The sequence below is a fragment of the Carettochelys insculpta genome, chromosome 4, assembly GCF_033958435.1.
Source record: "Carettochelys insculpta isolate YL-2023 chromosome 4, ASM3395843v1, whole genome shotgun sequence".
NCBI classification, from domain to species: domain Eukaryota; kingdom Metazoa; phylum Chordata; order Testudines; family Carettochelyidae; genus Carettochelys; species Carettochelys insculpta.
The window spans coordinates 23,099,275-23,121,911 of NC_134140.1; the positions used below are offsets into that span (position 1 = coordinate 23,099,275).

The window sequence follows — 22,637 nt, forward strand, 5'->3', positions numbered from 1 at the left end:
TATAACTAAAAGATGTGAAAATAGTGCTGTAAAGCTGAGATAGAGAGGGGGCCAATTTTAATTCTGGTGTGAAGAGACACACTTCAATTGATTTTAACTGTTTCTCATTCACCAGCCATGAAATTAGCCCAAAGTTAAAAGAGAGCAAGGTTCATTTTTCCAGGTCTGCCAGAGGAAAGTTAATTTAAGGCATACTGGTGGAATGCTTAACAAGCATGCAATGAAGATTAACAGTATAGAGGACTTGAATGATATAATTAAGACAAGGAGATATAGTATAAACCCACTCGGTCCCTACCTTTTATGCACTACCCTTATACAAGCATTTCATATGCAAATAGTGAAGCTGAATTCAGGTTATGTTGAACAAGTGGAACTTTATCCCACCCTTTGCACTGACCAAAAATGGGTTGCTTCCAGCCTAACTCGCCATATTCCCTGTTCTACTGGTGTCCTGTCAACAACAGTCCCTCAGTAAACATGGAATGTGGACGCTCTGAATCTGGTACCACACTGACAATAATACATCTTTCCTATTGTATAAACATTTTAATATAAACATTAAAACTAAGTATTTGATGCCTAGGGGTTGCTAGGGCATAGCTGAACTGGAATTTCACCTTTACCACCAACACAGCCATTTACAGAGTCTTTGACAAACATTCCTCAGCAGACACCCACACTAGGAGTGACCAGAGAGTGACTTATTTCAGTCTCTCTGTCACTTGTCTCTGAGTCTAAGAAGTTATTCTCCGATGAGACTCCTTCCTCTTTGTGTGGATGATTCTCCATCTCTACATTCTATAATGATGTCTGCAGGCACTAAGGCTGTGTCTACATGACAAAGTTATCTCAAAATAACGTTATTTTGAAATAATTTGGTAGCATCTAAATAACACACAAAGGCCGTGTCTACACTACAAAAATAATTTTGAAATTGATTATTAAGTACAGATTAAGTATAGATTAAGTACAACTTCGAAGTAAGCAACTCCAAAGTTGAGCATCTACACACACCCTACGCCGAAGTTAAACTTTGAAGGAGGGCACTGCTCTGTTCCTGGGAATGGAGTAAAGACTTCGAAGTTGGGCTCCCTACTTCAAAATTAACTTCAAAATAAGGGCAAATGCATGTAGAATCTCTGCTGGCTACTTCGATGCAGTGCCTAACTCCAAAGTTAGTTCATAGTGTAGACAAAACCACACACTGTTTTGAAATAAAATTAATATACCAGGTGCACTACTCCTATTCTGGTAAACCTCAGTCCATGAGGAATAGTGCCTATTTTGAAATAGGTGATATTAAGACACAGAATAGCGCTGGTTCAAAATAAGCCGTTATGGGCTGTAGTGGTACTACTTCAAAACAGAGCTATGGACTTGGAAGCATTATTTCAAAATACCAGGGTGCTATTTCAAAATACATTTTGTGTGTGAATGCATTATTTCAAAATACAATATTTTGAAATAACTATTCGGAAATATCTTATTTCGGAATAGCACTGCTGTATAGATTTAGTCTAAGTTTTTGTCTGCTGCCTTGTAAGTGTCTATTCTTCTTTTGGATTAATTGCCCCTCTTTGCACAGGCTTTTCATGTGACCTGGGGGAGTCTGCATCTCTCTCAGCTTCTTTAATCCACTCCTTCCAGTGTGTGTCTGTGTATGTGTGTGTTTGTACGTGTATGTGTAAATGTGCACCAGGCAATATATATATATATATATATATATATATATATATATAAATACATACAGACTATATACTGTTTTTATACACACATGCACACACAGAGTAACAGTATTTACTTTAAATACTGTTACAATCACCTGTGACAAATAAGAAGCTTAAGCTTTCACAGAAATAAAATTGTGTCTGCTGTCAGACAAATACAAGAGAAGTGCATTGAACAGAACGTGCACCTGTATGCTGTCTTCATAGATCTGACAAAGGCATTTGATACCGTCAACAGGGAAGCCCTTTGGACCATTCTAATATGACTTGGCTGCCCAAGAAAATTTGTCCAGATTATATGCCTTTTCCATGACGACGTGACAGGCGAAGTACTGTCTGAGGGAGCCACATCAGCCCCCTTCAACATCACCAACGGCGTGAAACAAGGATGTGTTCTCGCTCCTGTCTTATTTAACCTGTTCTTTGCATGCGTCCTTAACCATGCAATGAAAGATCTGGACTGAGGTATATACTTGAAATACCAGCATGATGGTTCACTTTTTGAACTCCGTCGCCTGAATGCAAAGCTACGACAGTGCAGAAACGCCTTTCTGAGGCACTCTTTCCCGACAACTGTGCCCTCATGGCTCACACTGAAAACGATCTTCAGCACATTGTCAACAAGTTTGCTGAGGCCTCGCAACTTTTCGGACTAACTATCAGCCTCAGAAAGACAGAAGTTCTCCATCAACGTGCACCTGGATCAAATGCTCCTGTCCTGAGGATCTCCATTGACGGCACTTGGCTTAAAGTAGTGGAGAACTTTAAATACCTGGGTAGTGTCATATTCAGTGATGGATCACTGGATAATGAGATCAACGCGCGAATATCCAAAGCGAGCCAGGCACTTGGCTGTCTGACTGTCAAAGTTCTAAACCACCGTAACATCCGCATGTCAACAAAACTGCTTGTGTACAGAGCTGTTGTTCTCTCATCTCTTTTGTACGGGTGCGAAACATGGACACTATATAGGCATCACATCAAGCAGCTCGAAGCATTCCACATGCGCTGCCTCCGTAACATCACGAAGATCTACTGGCAAGACAAAGTGCCCAATCTCGAGGTCCTCGAGAGAGCCCAGATGACAAGCATCAAAATGATGATCATGAGTCACAACTACAGTGGACCGGTCATTTCAGCCGCATGGATGCCAACAGAATCCCTGAACAGAATGCTGAACACTCTTACACTAAATCCACGGCAGCTCCTTTCCTGAATAAGTATGAATTTGCAAGATTGGACCCAAGTGAACAGGACACTAGAATTGCCCCTGCAAAAGAGTTACATTTGTTTTCTTATGCTTCCTCCTGCTTCAGGAAAGACCTAGCATGATTAGTATCAGCCACATTTTCTTTTCATATATTCATTGGAGACTGACAACAAGCTACGGCTCTTACCAAAATATGTGGTCTTTTGATACTCGTTCCTGCAGAAGAGTCCATTTTTTCCCCAAGTCAACTGACACATAAAGCTTCAAAGGAAAAAAGAAAAATATTAGCTGATGGAGCGCTGCTAACAATTAAAATTTTAAGGCAGTGGCTAACCAAGGTTTTTTGAAATAAACTATTAAAAAGACAAATTTCACGTCAATCAAAATCAGGTCACGGAACTTTCCAGGAAGGATTCCAAAGCAATATTTGAATCTTTTTTGATCAAGTAAAGCCAAGATAAACTTTCTTAAAGTGCACACATATATCTAAGAGTAAAAATCCTTAGTCAGCACCTTAATTTCCCATGATAGCAATGCACAATTTCATTCTGGATCAGCCTGTAGTTAATCCTACTGTGATTGTGCAAAAGGGAGGCGTGCAAGGGACCTTCTCCTTCACTGGTTGTTCCTGCACCAGCGCCAGCCAAGTACAAAGGCTCAAGGCCCCAGTTCTGAAAAGCATAAAAGTGCTTAATGGTCATCTTCCTGGGAAGCTACTTAGACACTTAATAGCCTTGTTGGACATGGATAGATGTACACACTTGCTTAACTGGGATCCTAATAAGCACAGAGACTATTGTGTGATTGCAACCCAGGGAGCAACAGCCATGTCATAAGAGCTGAGGTGGGGATGATAGTGAATGGGCTGTGGCCTTCCTCCCTTCTTCTGCACTAGTCACACTTGGTAACACTAGGCTTGGTTTCTTTCCCCGTTTTATTTCTTGTTCCAGAAATGAACATGCTAACAATGACAAAAACACTGAGACAAGGTATATGTCGCTAGCACAGATATTATTCTTGTTCCATGACACACTGCTGTAGGTAATATTATCCATTCCAAGTGCCTCATTTCAGTCAGAGCCTTCAAGTTGCAGTCTCCTCTCTACCTACAAAGTAACCCTGCACAACTTTAAGACATCAGTTATACACAGACATTGAAGTCCCTTGCATCTGTTATTTCATTCGATAAACAAGTGATTGAGTCCATCCTGTCAAAAATCATGGGGAAAGCTACTCTCTTTCAGGGCATGCCTCATTTATGCGTTAAGGCAAAATCTGTGTTGCAGTGCAGAGCCTCCTACAGAATACTCAGAAAGATACTTGTTTGTAACAAGAGAGGCTCAAATGTTCTTATGTTCACTACGCACGTACTGCACTTTTATTGTGTACTGCATTATTTACATGTTAAAGAACACAAGGCTACACAACATTTCTTGAGTAATTTTTGTAATTAGAAAAAATATGAACAGCCAAAAACCATTATCCAGCTATCATGCGGCATAAAGCATAGTAACAGGGCTTTGTTCCACTGGTATGTGACGTGACCAGGATAGAAGGCAAAGTTCACAGTATTGCGGTACAGGGCATTACTGTTTATAGTAAAAGTTATAAGTTGTATTAGGCTGTGCATATGACATAGAAGAATTTATTGACAACACTTCTGATATACCATCCTTCACTGGGTGCTAAGGATTAGAAAAAACATAAAAAATATATTGGTGCGTACGTGTACGTATGCACATGTAGACAGAGAGGTTGTCCCAAACCAATCAAATGAACACAAACTTGAAGGGTTGAAAAGACCAAGAATGGAAGGAATAATTTATTATAATGAAAAGCAGTACATCTAAGAATAATGAGCAAGACCATGATTTCCCAAACTGGGAGGTGTGCTCCCCCAGAGTGTGTGAAGAAAGTCCAGCGGGAGAGTGAGGCAACCCGCCCCCCCCAGTTATTGCCCCCACCTAAAGAAAAAAACAGCCCTTGCTTCAGGCTCTCAGCCCCTGCCATTTCACATGGGTGACCTGGCGCAGCTGCTATAAAAACAGGCAGCCAGCGAAGGCCCACATGAAGCTAGCTGCTTCCTGCCTCCTGCAAAGGTGAGTGAGTGTGGGTTGGGGAGAGGAGGAGGATGGGTGCCTGGCTTTTGGGGAGGGGAAGGGCTCAGGCAGGTGACTCACAGGTGGCTGGGGTGGCTGGCCTGTGGTTAAAAAAAGGTGGGGGGTGCAAGGGTTTCTCAAAAATCAAAAGAGGGGTGTGATGCCAAAAAGTCTGGGAACCACTGAACTAGACACTACTTCAGCAAGGCATTTAAGAAGGCATGTAACTTGAATTCAATTAGACTACTTAACCTGCTTAAATTCATGCATGTGCTAAAATCTTACCAAATCAGGCCCTAAGCAAGAGAAACTTTGGCTTATTGTGTGTTTTACTTTTTGATTATTCATGACACACACAAAAAAATCAAAACTGACATTAGATTTGCAGTGTAAAGTTGTGTTAATAGGAAAGACAAAAGTTTCAGTTCCAGCAAACATGTCTGAATTATTTTTTTATTCTATGACCTACCTTGCACTAAATTAACAGTCACTATGCATGACCATACAATACATGACTTCAGTTTTTAAGTTTTTCCCACCCTCACACAGTTTTCAAAGTAACAATTAAAATCTCCTGTGATCCCTGTCAAGTCTTAAAAATGAAACGAAGCATTTATATTGTCTCAGTGCACAACTGATTGATGTTCATTATTATTGTTGTAGCCAAAAAAAGAAAGCATAGACTTGAGCCAATAAGTGGATTAACCCAACCGCACAACTAGATTTGTATTCATTTACAGAGTGTCAGTTAGAGATTGGAGTTTTATTTAGATAAAATACAGGGTACTGAATGTAAGAACAATGCAGGTATTGCTATATAAAGTGGGTATTAAATCAAGCCAAAAATCACAAGTACACTGAGATGCTCCAGGATACAGAAGCTTACAGATTGTTATTTGTCAAAGAGCTCAATTTTTCATTCCTTGTTTACTTGAAAAAATGCTATTGCAAATAATGGGCTGATTAAGAAGCTTCTCAGTTTATCTAAATTACATGAGCTTCTTGGGTCAAATTTAGGCTGTAAAAATGAGACACCTTGTTCTCATGAGTTGTCTGATACATCTTTTTTTCACTTACGTAGAAATATAATAATGAAACTCACAATTACGAAATCTCTCCAGGCCTATGTTACCTCTTTGACCATGGATTTCAACACTGTGATTCCCTTTTTATGACAAATTTGGATTTTGTCCTCCATCTCTTCATTCTCTCTCCCTCTTTTCTACAATTGCATTTCTTTCTCCTCGTCTCAGTGGACCAAATCCTGCAGTCCTTCTGCAAGACCTACACAAGTTATTCTCCACTTCCAGAAAATTACAGCTTTCCTTGCATACTTTTTTTAGTAGAGAATACATGATTTAATCTATTTGTCCCTTAGATTACCTTTTTTTAACTGTAAGACTGATAGGAAGGAACGATATGTTAGATCACCTACTCTGTCTCCTGACCAGCACAGAACTGTGACTTACTGTACATTTGTTAGTGTTTTGTCCAGTCTGATTTTAATTGTAAATTCCTCCATTTCCCTTGGTGGATAATTCCATTAGAAATCAAACTGAAAACAGGGATTTCCAGTCTGATGGCTTTTGTGCTGTATTTTCCCCACATAACATTTTCAAAACATTTCTGTATGTAAGTTAGGGCCTAAAACTGAATTAACACCACCAAAAAATCTGCCATTACATTTGCAAAGCAGATAAGTTAGACCCAGCCAAAGCTGTCATGTAGTCAGATAGCCTTCTTTCCAAATAGTGGAACAGCATGGACTACTAATGATCAAATGAGCATAGCTTTGGATTCAAATCGTGAAAGGCTACTCAATGAAAGTTCAGTAATATCTACTCAATGAAAGTTCAGTAATATCTGTTCAATACTTGGCTGCAAAAGGAACGGCTTGCTCCCCAAAATAAAATAAAAACCATCCATACACCTTGACAAAGCTTAAAGGGCCTGATTCTGATCTCAGTCAATATGGCATATAGCAGGCGTGACAATGGCGTCATACTAGTGCAATCCCAGGGGAAGATCAGAATCAGGCCAACAGTTTCTGCGATTTTACAGCGTTAGCTCTGGTGCTATGAAGAGATTGCAAATACACTTTCTTTGAATTATGTGTTCAACTGCAGGTTTCCCACATAAATTTATTCCAAAGAATGCCATAAATCTGGAATGGGGAATCTCTGGCCTGCTGGCTGTACATGGCTGGTTAGGGTTAGCAGCTGGTGGGATGCCAGGTGGTTTATTACCTGAATGTCTGCAGGCACAGAGCCCCACACTGGCCACAGTTCACCGTTCCAGCCAAGAGGAGCTGTGGGAAGTGGCGCAGGCTGGGCCATTGCTTTCCACAGCTCATGTTGTTCACGAACGGTAAACTGCAGCCACTGGGAGCTGCAGAGCTCCATGTCTGCGGACACCAAAGTAAACAAAATGTTTGGAGGCCCACCAGAAGCTAACCCTGATGAGCCACATGCAGCCCATGAGCCAGAGGGTCCCTAACCCTGCCATAAATCTTTATGCTTTAAGGAGTGGTAACAGAGACCACTACTGGAAGTCTGTGACTTCTATATTTTTATGTGGTCTGAATACGGAATGAACCTCTCCTGTCTAGCTACATCCGTAATCTAGCATGATTTTAGTTACACAGGTGACCACTTATCTTGGGTGTGGCCAAGTTTCCCATGGTTCCCTAATGTTTGTTTACAGCCATCAGTCCTGACTCAGCTTTCTGTGATGTTATTTAGCTCTAATTTACCCCACATGTCTTTTAAGAGCCCAGTAAGCAGTGGAAGTGTTGATAATGCTGCTATACAATATTGACTTCCTGTGCTCCAACAACATCTCTCACTTGGCACTGGCCAGGTCCCAAGGGCACTGGACTAGAGAGGTTCAATCTATACTTCAAAGGGAGTGTTTTACTTTTCTACAGATCTACTGTTTTGTTGGGATCTTATTTTGCTTTACACATAAACAGAGCTTTATTTTACTTCACAACCCAAGAAAGGCTTTGGAGCCAATATTTCATCTCAGTTAATTTTCTGCTACGCTGTAAGTTAAAAAGCAATTGCTTATGGACAATTTCCAGGGAAAAATAACTGTCTATTTAATCCTCATTATGTTAGAGAAAAGATTATATTGCCAATATCAGTATTGACAACTTATGAAATACTATAAAAAGACAAATAAATTTTGAGATTGATATAGTTTATTGAAATAAGGAAAGCAATGTTTCAAGAACTGGGTATTGTTTCCATGATGGAAATCTAACTAATTACCAAGTCATGACAATTTCATTAGGTTAATATAAAACATGTTATGATGATCAAGTCACACAAGCTTTACCTTGCCTTCCTTGGTGTGAGCAATCACCTTGTCCTCATCTTTGGGATGAAAAATCAGGGTTTCCACAAAGAAGGTAATGGGCTGCTTTTGAAAAGTGGCTCCTTCATCTATGCTCGTGAAAAGGTACTGGTCCCGGTCATTATGTGATGAACTCACAAGAATTATCTACAAAAGAAAAAGGGTAATACATTTAAAATCATAGTTTCTATATAAAGAATTATTTAACTGCAGTATTAGAAGCCAATGCAGCCTTATTTCTGTCTGATAAATGTGGAAGACAGTAGGAAATAAGCAAGACACTACACAAGAACAATGTGGCTGAGACTTTCAAAGGCTACGTCTACACGTGCAGCCAACATCGAAATAGGCTATTTCGATGAATAACGTCTACACGTCCTCCAGGGCCGGCAACGTCGATGTTCAACTTCGACGTTGCTCAGCCCAACATCGAAATAGGCGCAGCGAGGGAACGTCTACACGTCAAAGTAGCACACATCGAAATAGGGATGCCAGGCACAGCTGCAGACAGGGTCACAGGGCGGACTCAACAGCCAGCCGCTCCCTTAAAGGGCCCCTCCCAGACACAGTTGCACTAAACAACACAAGATACACAGAGCTGACAATTGGTTGCAGACCCTGTGCCTGCAGCATAGATCCCCAGCTGCCGCAGAAGCAGACAGAAGCCCTGGGCTAAGGGCTGCTGCCCACGGTGACCATAGAGCCCCGCAGGGGCTGGAGAGAGAGCATCTCTCAACCCCCCAGCTGATAGCCGCCATGGAGGACCCAGCAATTTCGACGTTGCGGGACGCGGATCGTCTACACGGTCCCTACTTCAACGTTGAACGTCGAAGTAGGGCGCTATTCCTATCTCCTCATGAGGTTAGCGACTTCGACGTCTCGCCGCCTAACGTCGAAGTTGGTGCCGCTACTTCGAAGTAGCGTGCATGTGTAGACGCAGCTATAGACATCTAGAGGACTTGGAAACCCAGTTTTGATTAATTTCTAAGGCAGGTGCAAGGTTCCATGAGCTGTCTTTCAAATCAGTCCAAAGTGATTGTACTAAGCTTCTTATAGGTTTATACCCAAAGTATCTACCTAATATCTAGGGTTGCTGACTCTCTACTCACACAAAACTGAACATCCTTGACCTGCCCCCTATTCTGAGGCTTCACCACTGGCTCGCTCCATTCCCCTCTCGCTGTTGCTCACTCTTTCCTGCCTTCACTCATTTTCACTGGGCTGGGTCAAGGGTTGGGGTGCAGAAGGGTGTGTGGTTGACAGCTGAGTGTGCAGGTTCTGGGGTGGGGCCAAAAATGAGATATTCAGAATGTGGGAGGAGGCTCCAGGCTGGAACAGAGAGTTTGGGCATGGGAGGAGGTGAGGGTTCTGTCTGGGGGTGCAGGCTCTGAGGTGGGGCCAGTGATAAGGGGTTTGAGGGCTGCAGGAGGAGCACTCCAGTATGGGAGGGGACTCAAAGCTGAAGCAGGGAGTGGAGGTGTGAGCTCCTGCTGGGAGTGCAGGTTATGCATGGGACTAGGGTTGAGGGGTTTGGGGTACATGAGGGGGCTCAGGACTGGGGCAGGGGATTGGGATGTGGCATGGGCAGGCCTGCCAATGAGGAGAGAAAGGGAACCTACCCTGGAACCTGGTGCTTCAAAAGGGTCTGTGAGTTCTACAACCATGGTGTCAGTTACAGCCCTAGGCCTTTTAAATTGTAGTAGGTGGCTTTGAGGGCTGCAGTGGGCCACTGCGTGAGCTCTGATGGCACTGAGGGTTGGCTGCCCCCATCCCCACTCCTTCCATCGGAGACTATGTCCCTTCACTGAGTGAAGAGCTGCCTCACCTCACACACACCTTGCCCTGGGGTCCCACAGGACTGTCAGCCTCCCTGGGCAACAGCTGCAGGATACAAGCTCTGGCCAGGGTGCTTAGTTCAGGTGGTGCCCAGAAGCAGCCAGCATGTCTGGCTCCTAGATGGAGGAAGCAGGGGCCTCTGAATGCAGCCTATGCCTGTAGGCCATGGTTCCTGGAAAGTTGGCCACAGTTCTCAGCCAATGGGAGCTCCAGAGGTGGTGTCTGGGGTGGACGCAGCATACAGAGTCCCCTGGCTCAATTTCCCTCTAAGCTGTGTGGCCTCCTGGTTGAACAGCTGTCTATTAAACCCCACACAGGGGCTTGGGACTGTTGTGAGGCTGAGGAGAGATGCCTCTCCCCAAGCTCTAGACATGCTGTAGTGGGGTAAAGTGCTTTCCCTGCCAGCCCCAGCAAGAACCTGCTTAGCCAGGGAAGATGCATCACAGCCCCAATCCAGACCCCACATGGACCTGCCATGGCTAGAGTGACAGGTGCCTCTCACCCAGCCCAGCCCTACTGGAGCTGATAGAGCCACAGAGAGAGGCTTGCGACCTGGCCCTGAGATCCTGTGGTGTGGGAGGGCTGGGGTTAGTTTTCTCTCCTCATGGCAGCCTACACCCCAATCCTCTAATCCCCTGCACCACTCCAGAGCCCACACCCCACAGCCAGAGCCCTCGCCGTGCACCCTTTGCCCCAGCTCTGACTCCCCTCCCACATTCTGAACCCCTCAGCCACTTCCCACCAAACACAGTTCATATGTGGAATTAATTTTGTTATGTCACATATCAACTTCATATCGATGCACATGACAAACTTCGTTCTGCACCTGGATATCAAAAGTTAGGGGAACACTGCCTGTGGCTGCCCCTGTGCCTAGGATTGGGACATGCTGGCTACTTCCAGGAGCTGCAAGTAGCCAGAGCAGGCTGCCTGCCTTAGCTCTGCTGTACAGCTGACTGGACTTTTAGCAGCCTGGCCCCTTTTCAACAAACTAACACTTGGCAACCCAATTTATATTTGAAAGGTAATGAGTTTAATCCTATTATTTCCATTGTGGTCCGTGTCCCAGAATTCATAAAACCACATGCCAGAGCAGGATTAGTTCTGGTAATAGCTTGTTTAACTTGACCATTTAAATAGATATTCTTTTGTGTAGTGAAACTATTTTTATAAACGAATCATAGAATCATAGAATGATAGGGCCAGAAGGAACCTTGAAAGGTCATCGAGTCCAGCCCCCTGCCCTCATGGCAGGACCAAGTACTGTCTAGACCATCCCTGACAGACATTTATCTAACCCGTATTTAAATATCTCCAGATATGGAGATTCCACAACCTCCCTAGGCAATTTATTTCAGTGTTTGACAATGCTTACAGTTAGGAACTTTTTCCTAATGTCCAACCTAAACCTCCCTTTCTGCAGTTTAAGCCCATTGCTTCTTGTTCTATCTTCAGAGGCCAAGAAGAACAAGTTTTCTCCCTCCTCCTTATGGCACCCATTTAGATACTTGAAAACTGCTATCATGTCCCCCCTTAATCTTCTTTTTTCCAAACTGAACAAGCCCAATTCTTTCAGCCTTTCTTCATTGGTCATATTCTCTAGACCTTTGATTATTCTTGTTGCTCTTTTCTGGACCCTTTCCAGTTTCTCCACAGCTTCCTCGAAATGCGAGGCCCAGAACTGGACTCAATACTCCAACTGAGGCCAAACCAGTGCAGAGTAGAGTGGAAGAATGACTTCTCATGTCTTGTTCACAACACAGCTGTTAACACATCCCAGAAGCATGTTTGGTTTTTTTGCAACAGCATCACACTGTTGACTCATATTTAACTTGTGGTCCACTACAACTCCTAGATCCTTTTCTGCCATACTCCTTCCTAAACAGTAATCCTTAATCATTGCTGAACAGTAACAGAGAGGGAGCCGTGCTAGCCTATATACTATCAAAACAAAAAGCAGTCAAGTAGCACTTTAAAGACTAGCAAAATAATTTATTAGGTGATGAGCTTTCGTGGGACAGACCCACTTCTTCAGACCATCGCCATACCAGAACAGACTCAATATCTAAGGCACAGAGAATAGTTATAAATAAATATTGAGTCTGTGCCTTAAATATTGAGTCTGTTCTGGTATGGCGATGGTCTGAAGAAGTGGGTCTGTCCCACGAAAGCTCACCTATTAAATTATTTTGCTAGTCTTTAAAGTGCTATTTGACTGATTTTTGTTTTAATCATTGCTGTAACTAAACTCAAGTTAATAGAGACACACCAGAGATGAAATTTGTCTGTAATATCCATATATGGCTGAACAGTCATCCCTCAGTTCATATCAGATAGCAATCTTACTTTGATGATTTGTAGAAATAAATGCCAATTAATTATCTGCCTTTCCTTTCTAACGCAGGATATTACTTTGACTCAAACCTAATAAAGGTTACAGCTGCTGGCTCTCTGCTTGCCTGGACTTCATATTGGGCTTTCAGTAACAAAGAAATATTTTTTCTGCTGCAGAATCTAAGAAGACTGAAAATCCCTTCAGCTTCTTCATCATGAAAGCTTGTCTGAGTCTTACAGTGTGGAGTTTGGAAATGGCACTGTGAGGTTCCATTTCTATTATGTCTCCAAATCAGCCCTACTCTGCCTGTAAATAAAAGATGATGATTTTACTAACCACAAACCAAGAAAATGCGACACTGACTTTTGAAGTCCAGCTGCCTTCCTTCTGGTTCACACATCTCTAAAAATACACACTTGGCAATAACACAATTAAAATATTCAGTTGATGGTACATGAACCAGCTAGGATTGCCAACTTTCTAACTGCATAAAACTGCATGTCCCTGTGCCGTCCCCTCTCTGGGCTGTGCCCCTGCCCTACCCCTACTCATTCCATCCCCTCTCCTCCCATGGATCACCCTCCCCCACCTTCACTCCCTTCCTCAGAGCTGGGACAGGGTGTTGGGGTGGGGTTGATAACGAGATAGCTCCCAGTCAATAGTGCAAGCAGGGATATGGTAGGATTGCAGGTTGCCCTCAATCCATGTGGCTCCAGGAAGTGGCTGGCATGTCCAGCTGCTAGGCAGAGGAGCCAGGGGGTGCTATGTGCTATCCATGCAAGCCACCCCGGGAGTTCCCATTGGCAGCAGTTCCTGGCCAACAGGAGCTGGGTAGCTGGTGCTGGGGGCAGAAGCAGAGCACAGCAGGAGCCTGCCTTAGCCCCATGGCCCCACTGACATTACTTTTAACAGCTCTGTCAGTGATGCTGCCAGGATCCCTTTGCATCCTGGTGTTCTGGTAAAAAAACAGAAGCTTGGCAACTTAGAGCCAGCATAAAATCCTGACTTCTCTCCAACAGCAATTCAAAAGGGTACAGGGCTCCTGGCCACCACTAACACTGTGTGACAGCCAGAACTCTGGGCTCTTTAAATCACTGCCAGAGCACAGAGTGGTGTGATCCAGGCAGCGCTAAGGGCTGGTGTGTGCAGTGTGGTGTGGTCCTGGTTGTGCTGAGTGTTGGCTGTCCCCTTCTCTCCTAGGCCCCACTCCTTCCAGGAGCACAAAGCTTTGGTCCCACTTCCCACCTTGCCCACCAATTCTGTCAGCCTCTGTGATTATTTACAGATTTTTATGAAGACCAGCTGACTTCTGTTCATCCCTTTAAACCTATTCTTGCACAGTTGTCCACCTGGCTCAATGTTTGGCAGACTTTAAAGTAAACAACAAAACTGATTATGCATCCATCTAAAAAGATATTACAGGGACAGAGTTAAAAGGGTAATTCTCCATGCTTTTGTGGAAAAAGAAGAGGAGGCAGTACTCATCTGCCTCCCTGCTCTCCCAGCTCCCGGGGTTCCCAGGGCTGTGGGGGCTGAGGTGCAGGTATTCAGTACCAGCAATTACCAGCAAAAAAAAAAAATTGCTGGTAATCCTAAATTTGGGTATCCAAGGTTTGTATACGGATTGTTTTTCTAAACAGCTGTTCCAAAATCTGGCAAATCTCAAGCCATCCACAGAGGGGTAGAGCTGAGTTTGTAAGGCCTAGATGTTAGCACCATTCCCAACCAGGTTTCTTGGAAAATGTCTATAGGCATTAAATGTTAACAATCTGAAGAAGTGGGTCTAACCCACAAAAGCTCATTATCTAATACATATATCTGTTAGTCTCTACGATGCTACAGGACTGTTTTTTGTGAAGCATCAGTTCCCATAGCCTTATACACATGTATCTGAGTAGGAATCAGGACGTACAGACAGACTCTTGTATGGCTCCATCAAACACAGAACAAAACCCATAAAACCACATGACAGCAATTACGGAGAGGGGATTCATAGGACTGAGAGAGGGAAGTAATGGTTATACATAAGTTCAACTTCTTCTATCCATCCACAGCTACTGGCCATTTGAAGTCCTGTCAACACCACCATGAGGCAGGCCCAAAATACTGTGAGATTGAGTTTAAAATAATTATTATGGGGCTCTTCTTATGAGCTTGCTAATATTGTTGAGCTATGTGGGGGTCACATTTTCAAGCTTTTTCCCCTGAAACAATGAGGGCTTGTGACTTAGAATGTTTTTTTAAAATGAAAACTGAGATTCTTATCAAATAACTTGCTTCCAGGAGTTGGTCTTCAAGAAAAACATCAAATATTGTGAGACGCTTAATAAAAGTGACAGTAATACCATGTTTGAAAGTGTTCCCTACACCCTTCATAGATAATGGAGGAGAGTGCTACATCCTGTATTTCGGAAGTGATATATTTTATATTTTATTCATAAACATTCAATTGCTTTAGTCTATTGTATTTTACAAATGCACCACTGTTAGTATACTAGATACCCACATTATCACTTTGCTTACACATAAATACTCTCATGTACCCCATGATTACTGTTTATGAAGGGCAATATTCCAGATAAAATACTGCACACTCGTCGGGCACTTTCCATAACAACTTTTGAGGTTTATAAGCGCGACAAGCACCAATAAATCTTCTCTTAGCACAAAATCCTGGAACCGCTGTGCAAATATATCTTGGAAAAATTGTCAGGAGAGCTGAAACAAATGGAGACTGTTGATGGTTTTAGCTGAAAATGCTTGGATGGCTTTGGTTCCAGAAACCAGAATAGATTCTAATCCCTTCTTAACTTTAATTAACCTTTTCATAACAATTTTATAACTTTTCATCATTCCTTTTAGAATCCTCCACTATTTTTCAGTGAAATTATAGAATTCTATTAAGGTATCTCTGACTTTCTTGTTTAACCTTATAGCATCTGAATAAACAACAAAGACACTGAAGCAGCAATGAAGGGTCCTGCGGCACCTTATAGACTAACACAGGACCCTTCGTTGCTGCTACAGATCCAGACTAACACGGCTACCCCTCTGATAAAAGACACTGAAGTGTGCATTCATCTCTTGAACTGCATGCATAATGCACATTAACATTAATTGGAGTTATGCTAGTGTTTCAGAAAGAGAACTTGTCATTTACATTGTCAAGCAAGCTGTTAAGATCAAGTATAGACTTGTGTCACTGTCTTGGAGGGCAGCAAAAAAATACCCTATAATATAAGTGAAAATACTAACATAATTGCTTGCATATGTAGTAAAAGATGCGCAATGAAGGGTTTAGACTTATGTGTTTTACTACCATTAATTTCAGGGAGAAGACTGTGAAAAAGAAATATAGAAGTAGAATTAACTTGGTAGTTATATTGCACAGATCACAAATGCAGCCAAAGATTAGTTAAACCCAAGGAGATTATCTGAATCTGTCATAATGGACTGGCTTCTGTCAAGACCACCAACGGCAGGGCCAAAGGGACAATTGTCCTAGAGGTCCAAGCCCTTTAAACTGCCACCAGAGCACCACTACAACTCTATGCTGCGGCACTCCATGTGGCTCTTAGGACTGTCTGGGGATGGGGGGGTGCTATGTTGCACACTCCAGGCAGGGCTGGGAGTGGGTGCCATGGTGCAGAAGGCACTGGGGACTGGCTGCCCTTGGCCCTGCCCTCCTGGCCTCAGCCACGTCCCTTCTTGGAGCCAGTTCCTCCTCCACCACCCGATCTAAGGGCCTGGCAAGGATGTTTGCTCCCCTGGCTTGATCTGCTGGATGTTGTAGTCCCTAACAGATAACGACAATTCTCCTTGGTTTAGGCTGTACAGACTTGAACTAATAAGAGCAGCAGGATCTGAGACCTTACCCCACTACAACTGCATGAATGAAGCACCAAATAGGGATGTACAGTGAAAAGATGACTGGGAAATCTTAGCTGTAAATTTGGTACATACTCAAAACTGTGCTGGCATTAAAAGTGCCAGTAAGCACTGGGCAGGAACTTCTTCATAAAGAAAGAGGCAGAATAGAATCCTATTCTTGCACTCAAAGAAGCAGCAGCATCTCACTAAAAAATCAATTCAGAAGGTTCTCAAAAAGCTCTAGAAGGTTGGAGAAGGCGACTAGGATCTTGTACCACATGAACTGGAATGCCTCAGATAGTATCAAAAAGAATAATAAAATCTTTCATGAGTAGGGTGACCATCTGACCCATATTAGGTGGGATGGTCCCGTATTTGGGATGCCAAAAAGGGATCCTGACTTATTTTTAAAAAGGGACTAAGTGTCCCGTATTTGGGCCCCTCCCCCCCGCTGACTTTATCTTACAGCAGCTGCACAAGTGCAGCTGCTGGCGGGAGTTGCTTCCCTGAGGCTCGTGCGGGGGACCAGCGCATACCCCTGCCACATCCCTGGGTTCTGGGGAAGACCGGCAGTTGCTGCTTTCTCAGGGCTCCCAGGGAGTGGTGGGGGCTGCTGCTTCTCTGGGCTCCAGGGTTGGACCAGCGGCTGCCACTTCCCCAGGGAGTACGTGGGGCTGCCACTTTCCCAGGGGCTCCCAGAGAGCACTGGCAGCTGCCACCTCCTTCCTGGATCCCTGGGGATTAGTGGAGGCAGGAAGGACCACTCCTCCCCCACCATATCTCCCTATTCTGTATGTGGGACAGGGAGATATGGTCACCCTCTTCATAAGGAATCAAAGCACTGACTTCAATGATCATTTTAATCTCGACAACATTTTTTTTTTGGGACACGTCACATGCCATTAAAAAAAGTAAAACCAATAATCCCACTATGAAACTGACAGGGGTATAGAAAGAACATTTCAAAGCGATGGATCATTTGAATTGTTGCATAAAAATATATTAAGTAAAAATGACTTAAGAATGTTTATGTTCTTACTGACCCATTAATACATGCTTAAGAAGCAGGTGTACCAAAAAGCTACTGTAATCTTTCCCCATCACCAAGTAGCTAGAATACTGTATCTTTGCTTTGTGTTGGGAGAACGAACCAGAAAACCACTCTGGCTTAACCATGAGATCTTCAATGGTCTAAAAATAATGAGTCCTTCAAAAAGTTGAAACAAACTATGAATATAAAGAAATAACAAGTGCATAGGGAGAAAATTAGAAAGGTCACAGTACAAAATGTGAGAAAATTAGCTAGAGAGATAAAGAATAACGAGAAAAAATTCTACAATACATTAGAAGCAAGAGAAAGATTAAGTAAGCCTGTTAGGGGGAGAGAGGCAGAAATAACTAAAAATGGGAAAATGTCAGAGGCCCTTAATAGCATTTTTGTTTCAGTTTTCACCAAGAAGATTATGGGGACTCGTCATCTAACTATGGCTGGGTCTACACAAATTTATTAAAATTGATTTATTAACACTGGGTTTTATCAGTTCGACTTTGAGCATCCTCATCTTCCCACATGCTCCACACAAAATTGACTTATTACTGCCACACACAAGTAGCTTAAATTGACTGTTGCAGCAATGTATTGGGAGAACCTATCCCACAGTTCCCTGAGCCCTGTAGCATTCTGGCTATTTTCACTGATGCAGAATGGGAGAAAAAATGCCCTGCAAGCAGCTGTGGGTATCAGACAACATATTCATACATTTCATTTCCTTCACTCCCCTGCCGTGTAAGCCAAATGTCCCTTTTTCTATGTGAGATCTGGCTTGCCTGTATAAGAGATGTGATTTTTATAATTGAGGGGAGGGGAGATGTAGTAAAGTGGTAAGGAAAGGTTAGAAAAAAATTATGGGTTTCCCAACCATCAGGTTTTCAAAACGTGATGCAAAAGCACTGGATCTTTGCAGGCTTGGATCTGGATTTAGACCTCCTGTCAAAGAAGATCCTCAAGTCAACAATTTTGTCTCAAAGTTCCAATAGCCAACCCATGGCACCAAGAGAAGGGTCTCTCCTGGACTGGGCAAAAGGTGCAGACCCTCCTGGACCTGTGGGGCAAGGACGATCTACTCCAAGACCCCACGGGGAAGCGCCATAATGCCCAAGCCTACAATGGATGGCCACTACCCTGGCAGAACAAGGCCACCCCTCACTGTAGCATGGATAAAGTCCAGGCAAAGGTGAAGAAGTTCCTGCAGGGCTACATCCAGACCCAGGATAGTGTCTGATACTCCGGAGCAGGACCCACCACCTGCCCCTATTACCAGAGGGCCCAGGCTTGGATGTAGGATTAGACCTGGCAAAGAAGACCCTCAGAACAAGAATTTTCATCCTTGCAACCACTGAAAAACCTAGAAATGCATGTGTAAGTAGTAGACACAAGCACAACAGTGAAAATGTAATGTATCATAAAATTAGTTATGCCTTGGTCGGTTGCTGCAAGCCTTACTTTGAGAACTGTGGTAATTGTAGAGCTACTACATTGCCTTCAATGACCTTTGGAAAAAGCTCACAACTATAGACAGTCTGGAAAATCATGACTGCCCTGGGAGACTTCCCTTGGGCAGCTAAAAGACCCCTGACAATAGCCAGCCCCCTGACCTTTGGATAAAGCCCATACAAAAAATTTGCTCTGAGAGAACAGCCACTCTAGCGACAAAGTATTTTCTTCTGTTGACCGAAAATCATGTCCACCGAGGGAGACTTCTCCCAGGCGGCTAAAAACCCACAAATAGCAGCCAGCTCCCCCAGTATCCTAGCCACTGAGGGAGACTTCCCCCCAGCCAGCTTCAGGACCCCCACCACATGCAAGCTGCCTGGCACCTTGCACAGCACATCCTTTTTTCAGTTTGGGGCCAAGCCATGTGATGTGGCTGAGCATGGGAAAGTACCAGACTGCGTGGCACCTCTGGGAGGAGGGAAGAGAGGGAGGGAATGGGGAGATCAGGACTGAAAAGAAGTTTCTTATCCAAGCATGACCCCCATCCACAGACTAGCCGCCATGTGATCTGGGCAAGGGAAATTCCCAGAATGTGTGGTGCCTTTGGGGAGGGAAAGGATTGGACGTGGGAGCAAAACAACATATAAACAGCTGAAAAGAAGTTTCTCATCCTAATATACAAGCACAACCCCCACCCACAGCCTAGCTGTCAGATGCTGCGGGGGTGGGGGGGAGGCAGCAGTCGGCACCAGGCAGCGCAGAAAAAAAAGACACAGACCCCCCACAGCTGTGCTAATATCAAAGAAAGAAAGAAGAGTTTTCAGCTACTCATGACGCTCCAGCCATGGGCTGCCAGGTTCCAAACTGAAACGGTCTTCCTGTTGCCTAATTCCTCTGTACCTGACACCAGTGGAGATGGAAAAGGCCAGAGCAGAGAACTGTGGGGTATTGTGGGGCATATACAGGACATCTCTGGAGGCTAATGAATTTGATTTAAAGACATGATGCTTCCTCATTACCCTTCATTTGGAATTTGAAATTTGAACTGAAAGCTACACCCGTCAGGTTACTATGATATTATGCTATCAGTATTATGCCGATTTTAGTGCACAATAAATTGAGCTAATGGAATTTACAGTGAAGACAAGCACTTTGTAAAATTGGGCTAAATTACTTAAAATTGATATTATCTCATAGTGTAGACATAGCCATAGTGAATACCAATCAAAATGAGGTAGGATCAAAGGCCAAAACAGCAAAAGAAAAAGTGACAAATTACTTAGACAAATTAGATATCTTCAAGTCACCAGGGCCTAATGAAATGCATACTAGAATACTCAAGGAGCTGATGGGGGAGATACTTGAGTCATTAGTGATTATCTTGGAAAAAATCCTGGACTATGTGAGAGAGTCCAGAAGACTGGAAAAGGGCAGATACCATGCCCATCTATAAAAATGAAAAAAAGACAACACAGGGAATTACAGCCCTCTCAGCGTAATTTCTCTACTGGAAAGATAATGAAGCAATTAATTAAGCAATCAATTTACAAACACAGAGAACAAATTGTGACAAATCAACCTGATAGTTTTCTTTGACGGGATAACAGAACTTGTGGATGGCCAATACATAGTATGTATTGACTTTAGTAAACATTTTTATATTGTCTCTCACGACCGTCTCATTAACAAATGAGGGAAATGCAACCTAGATGATGCTACTATAAAGTGAGTGCATAACTAGCTGAAAAAACATTCCAGAGAGTAGTTATCAATGGCTGACAGTCATGCTGCAGGGACATAAAGAATGGGGTTCTAGAGGGGCCAGTTCTAGGTCTGGTTGTGGTCAATATTCTCATCACTGATTTGACTAACATAGAGAGCACACTTTTAAAGTGTGTGGATGACATCAAACTGGGAGAAGTTCCAAGTGCTTTGGAAGATAGGATTAAAATTCAAAATGATGTGGACAAACTGAAGAAAAGGTCTGAAGTAAACAGTATGACATTCAATAAAGACAAATGCAAAGTAGTCCATTTAGGAGGGAACAATCAGTTGTACACACACAAAGTGGGAAAGAACTGTCTAGGAAGCGGTTCAGAGGAAAGGGATCTAGGGGTCATAGTGGATCACAGACTGAATATAAGGCAACAATGAAAGCAAAAAGCAAACATAATTCTGGGATATATTAGCATGTGTGTCACAAACAAGATAGTAGAAGTAATTCTTCTGCTTTACTCTGCACTGCTTAGGCCTCAGGTGAAGCATTGTGTCCAGTCATGGGTGCGACATTAGGAAAAGATGTGCACCAACTGGAAAACATCTATAGTAGCAACAGAAAACAATTAAACGTCTAGAAACATGACCTTTGCAGGAAAATTAATAGAACTTGGGTTGTTTAGCCTGGGGAAGAGAAGACTGAGAGGGGACATGATAACAGCTTTCAAGTACCTAAAAGACTGTTACAAGTCAGAGGGAGAAAAAGTATTCTCCTTAACCTCTGTGGCTAAGACAAGAGGCACCCACTGAGAATCAAGAGTGTTAATCAAAACTCCCAATCAGATCAACCATACTAGTCAATACAATAAGGAGTACTAAATAGGGCTCAGGGTAGGAGCCCTACCTATTGTACCTCAACTCACATTTCTGGCTGATAATCAGTGTTCTGTCAGCTGAGCCCTTGGTCGTCTGCTCAGGAGGGATTCAGGTGCTGCCCAGCTGATTAGCAGAGCCACCCACAGCCATCCACAGCCAGAATCATGTGTTTCTATTGCTGATGCACATCTACATGTGCCTTGGTGCACATAACAATTATTCCACCTAGGGATGGAAAAAAATTAGAGGGAACACTGCTGATAATGGACTACATGATACAAAGCCCACTGAAATCTGTGGAAAGATGGCCAGTGACTTCCAAGTTCTGAATCAGGCCATTAATGAACAGGCTAAGATGCAGTTAGTTACCTCAGGCCTCCCTGATTCCTTTCCCTACATCTGGCCAGCATGTAGTACAGTGTAAATAACGGCTTTGGTGGGAGAAATGAGGAACTGGAGATTATTCTGGATTTAGTCCCAGCACCTGACAGTCTTAAATTAACTGAAAGACTTCCATCTCATCTTCCAACAGGAAGAGAGAAGAAAAGCTCAAGGGAAAAATGAGCTATAAAACTAGTTCATTAGCATTTCTACAGGTCAAAAAATGGGAAATAGACATGGATCTGTTAGAATTGCATTTATCGTTTACTTTTATATTCATATTTATGGTTACACGGGGCCAGTGTACATTAAATGCTTCCAATCTGAACATAACTATAGTGATCATAAAATTACCAGAAGCCGGACAAACTGTCTCCAAATTCATGCTGCCAGCCCCCTAACATACACACACAATGGGGCAAAATAGCCATCTGTAAATCATCTGGTTCATTGAAAGTAACAGGATGTTGCATTTGTGAAACTAGCAAATTTAAGCTCTGATATCAGAAACACCTAATATACACACCTAACTTTTGACACAAATCAGTCCCATTGAACTGCAAATGTTATTCACAGTGCATAAAGTTAAGCACATAAGCATTCCTGTACTGCAAGAGAGGCCCCAGTTCTGTAAAGAACTTCTTGCAGTGTAACTTCTGGTATTGGGGCTGAAATTTGCTGTATCCACTAATGCAACATCCTGCTAGTACAGCTACTGTTATCTCCTAAACCT

At 43.1% G+C, this 22,637-nt stretch overlaps 1 protein-coding gene across 7 annotated transcripts in view; it reads right to left on the minus strand.

Moving 5' to 3' along the window:
* SORCS2 (sortilin related VPS10 domain containing receptor 2) overlaps positions 1–22,637 on the minus strand; it is an 822,591-nt gene that overhangs the window by 131,304 nt on the left and 668,650 nt on the right. For all 7 annotated transcript variants that reach the window (XM_074992445.1, XM_074992444.1, XM_074992443.1 and 4 more), the window contains exons 4-5: positions 8,379–8,543; positions 3,128–3,201 (exon numbers count right to left, since the gene is read on the minus strand). In XM_074992445.1, coding sequence (XP_074848546.1) covers positions 3,128–3,201; positions 8,379–8,543 — 239 coding nt within the window. The remainder of the gene's footprint in view (positions 1–3,127; positions 3,202–8,378; positions 8,544–22,637) is intronic.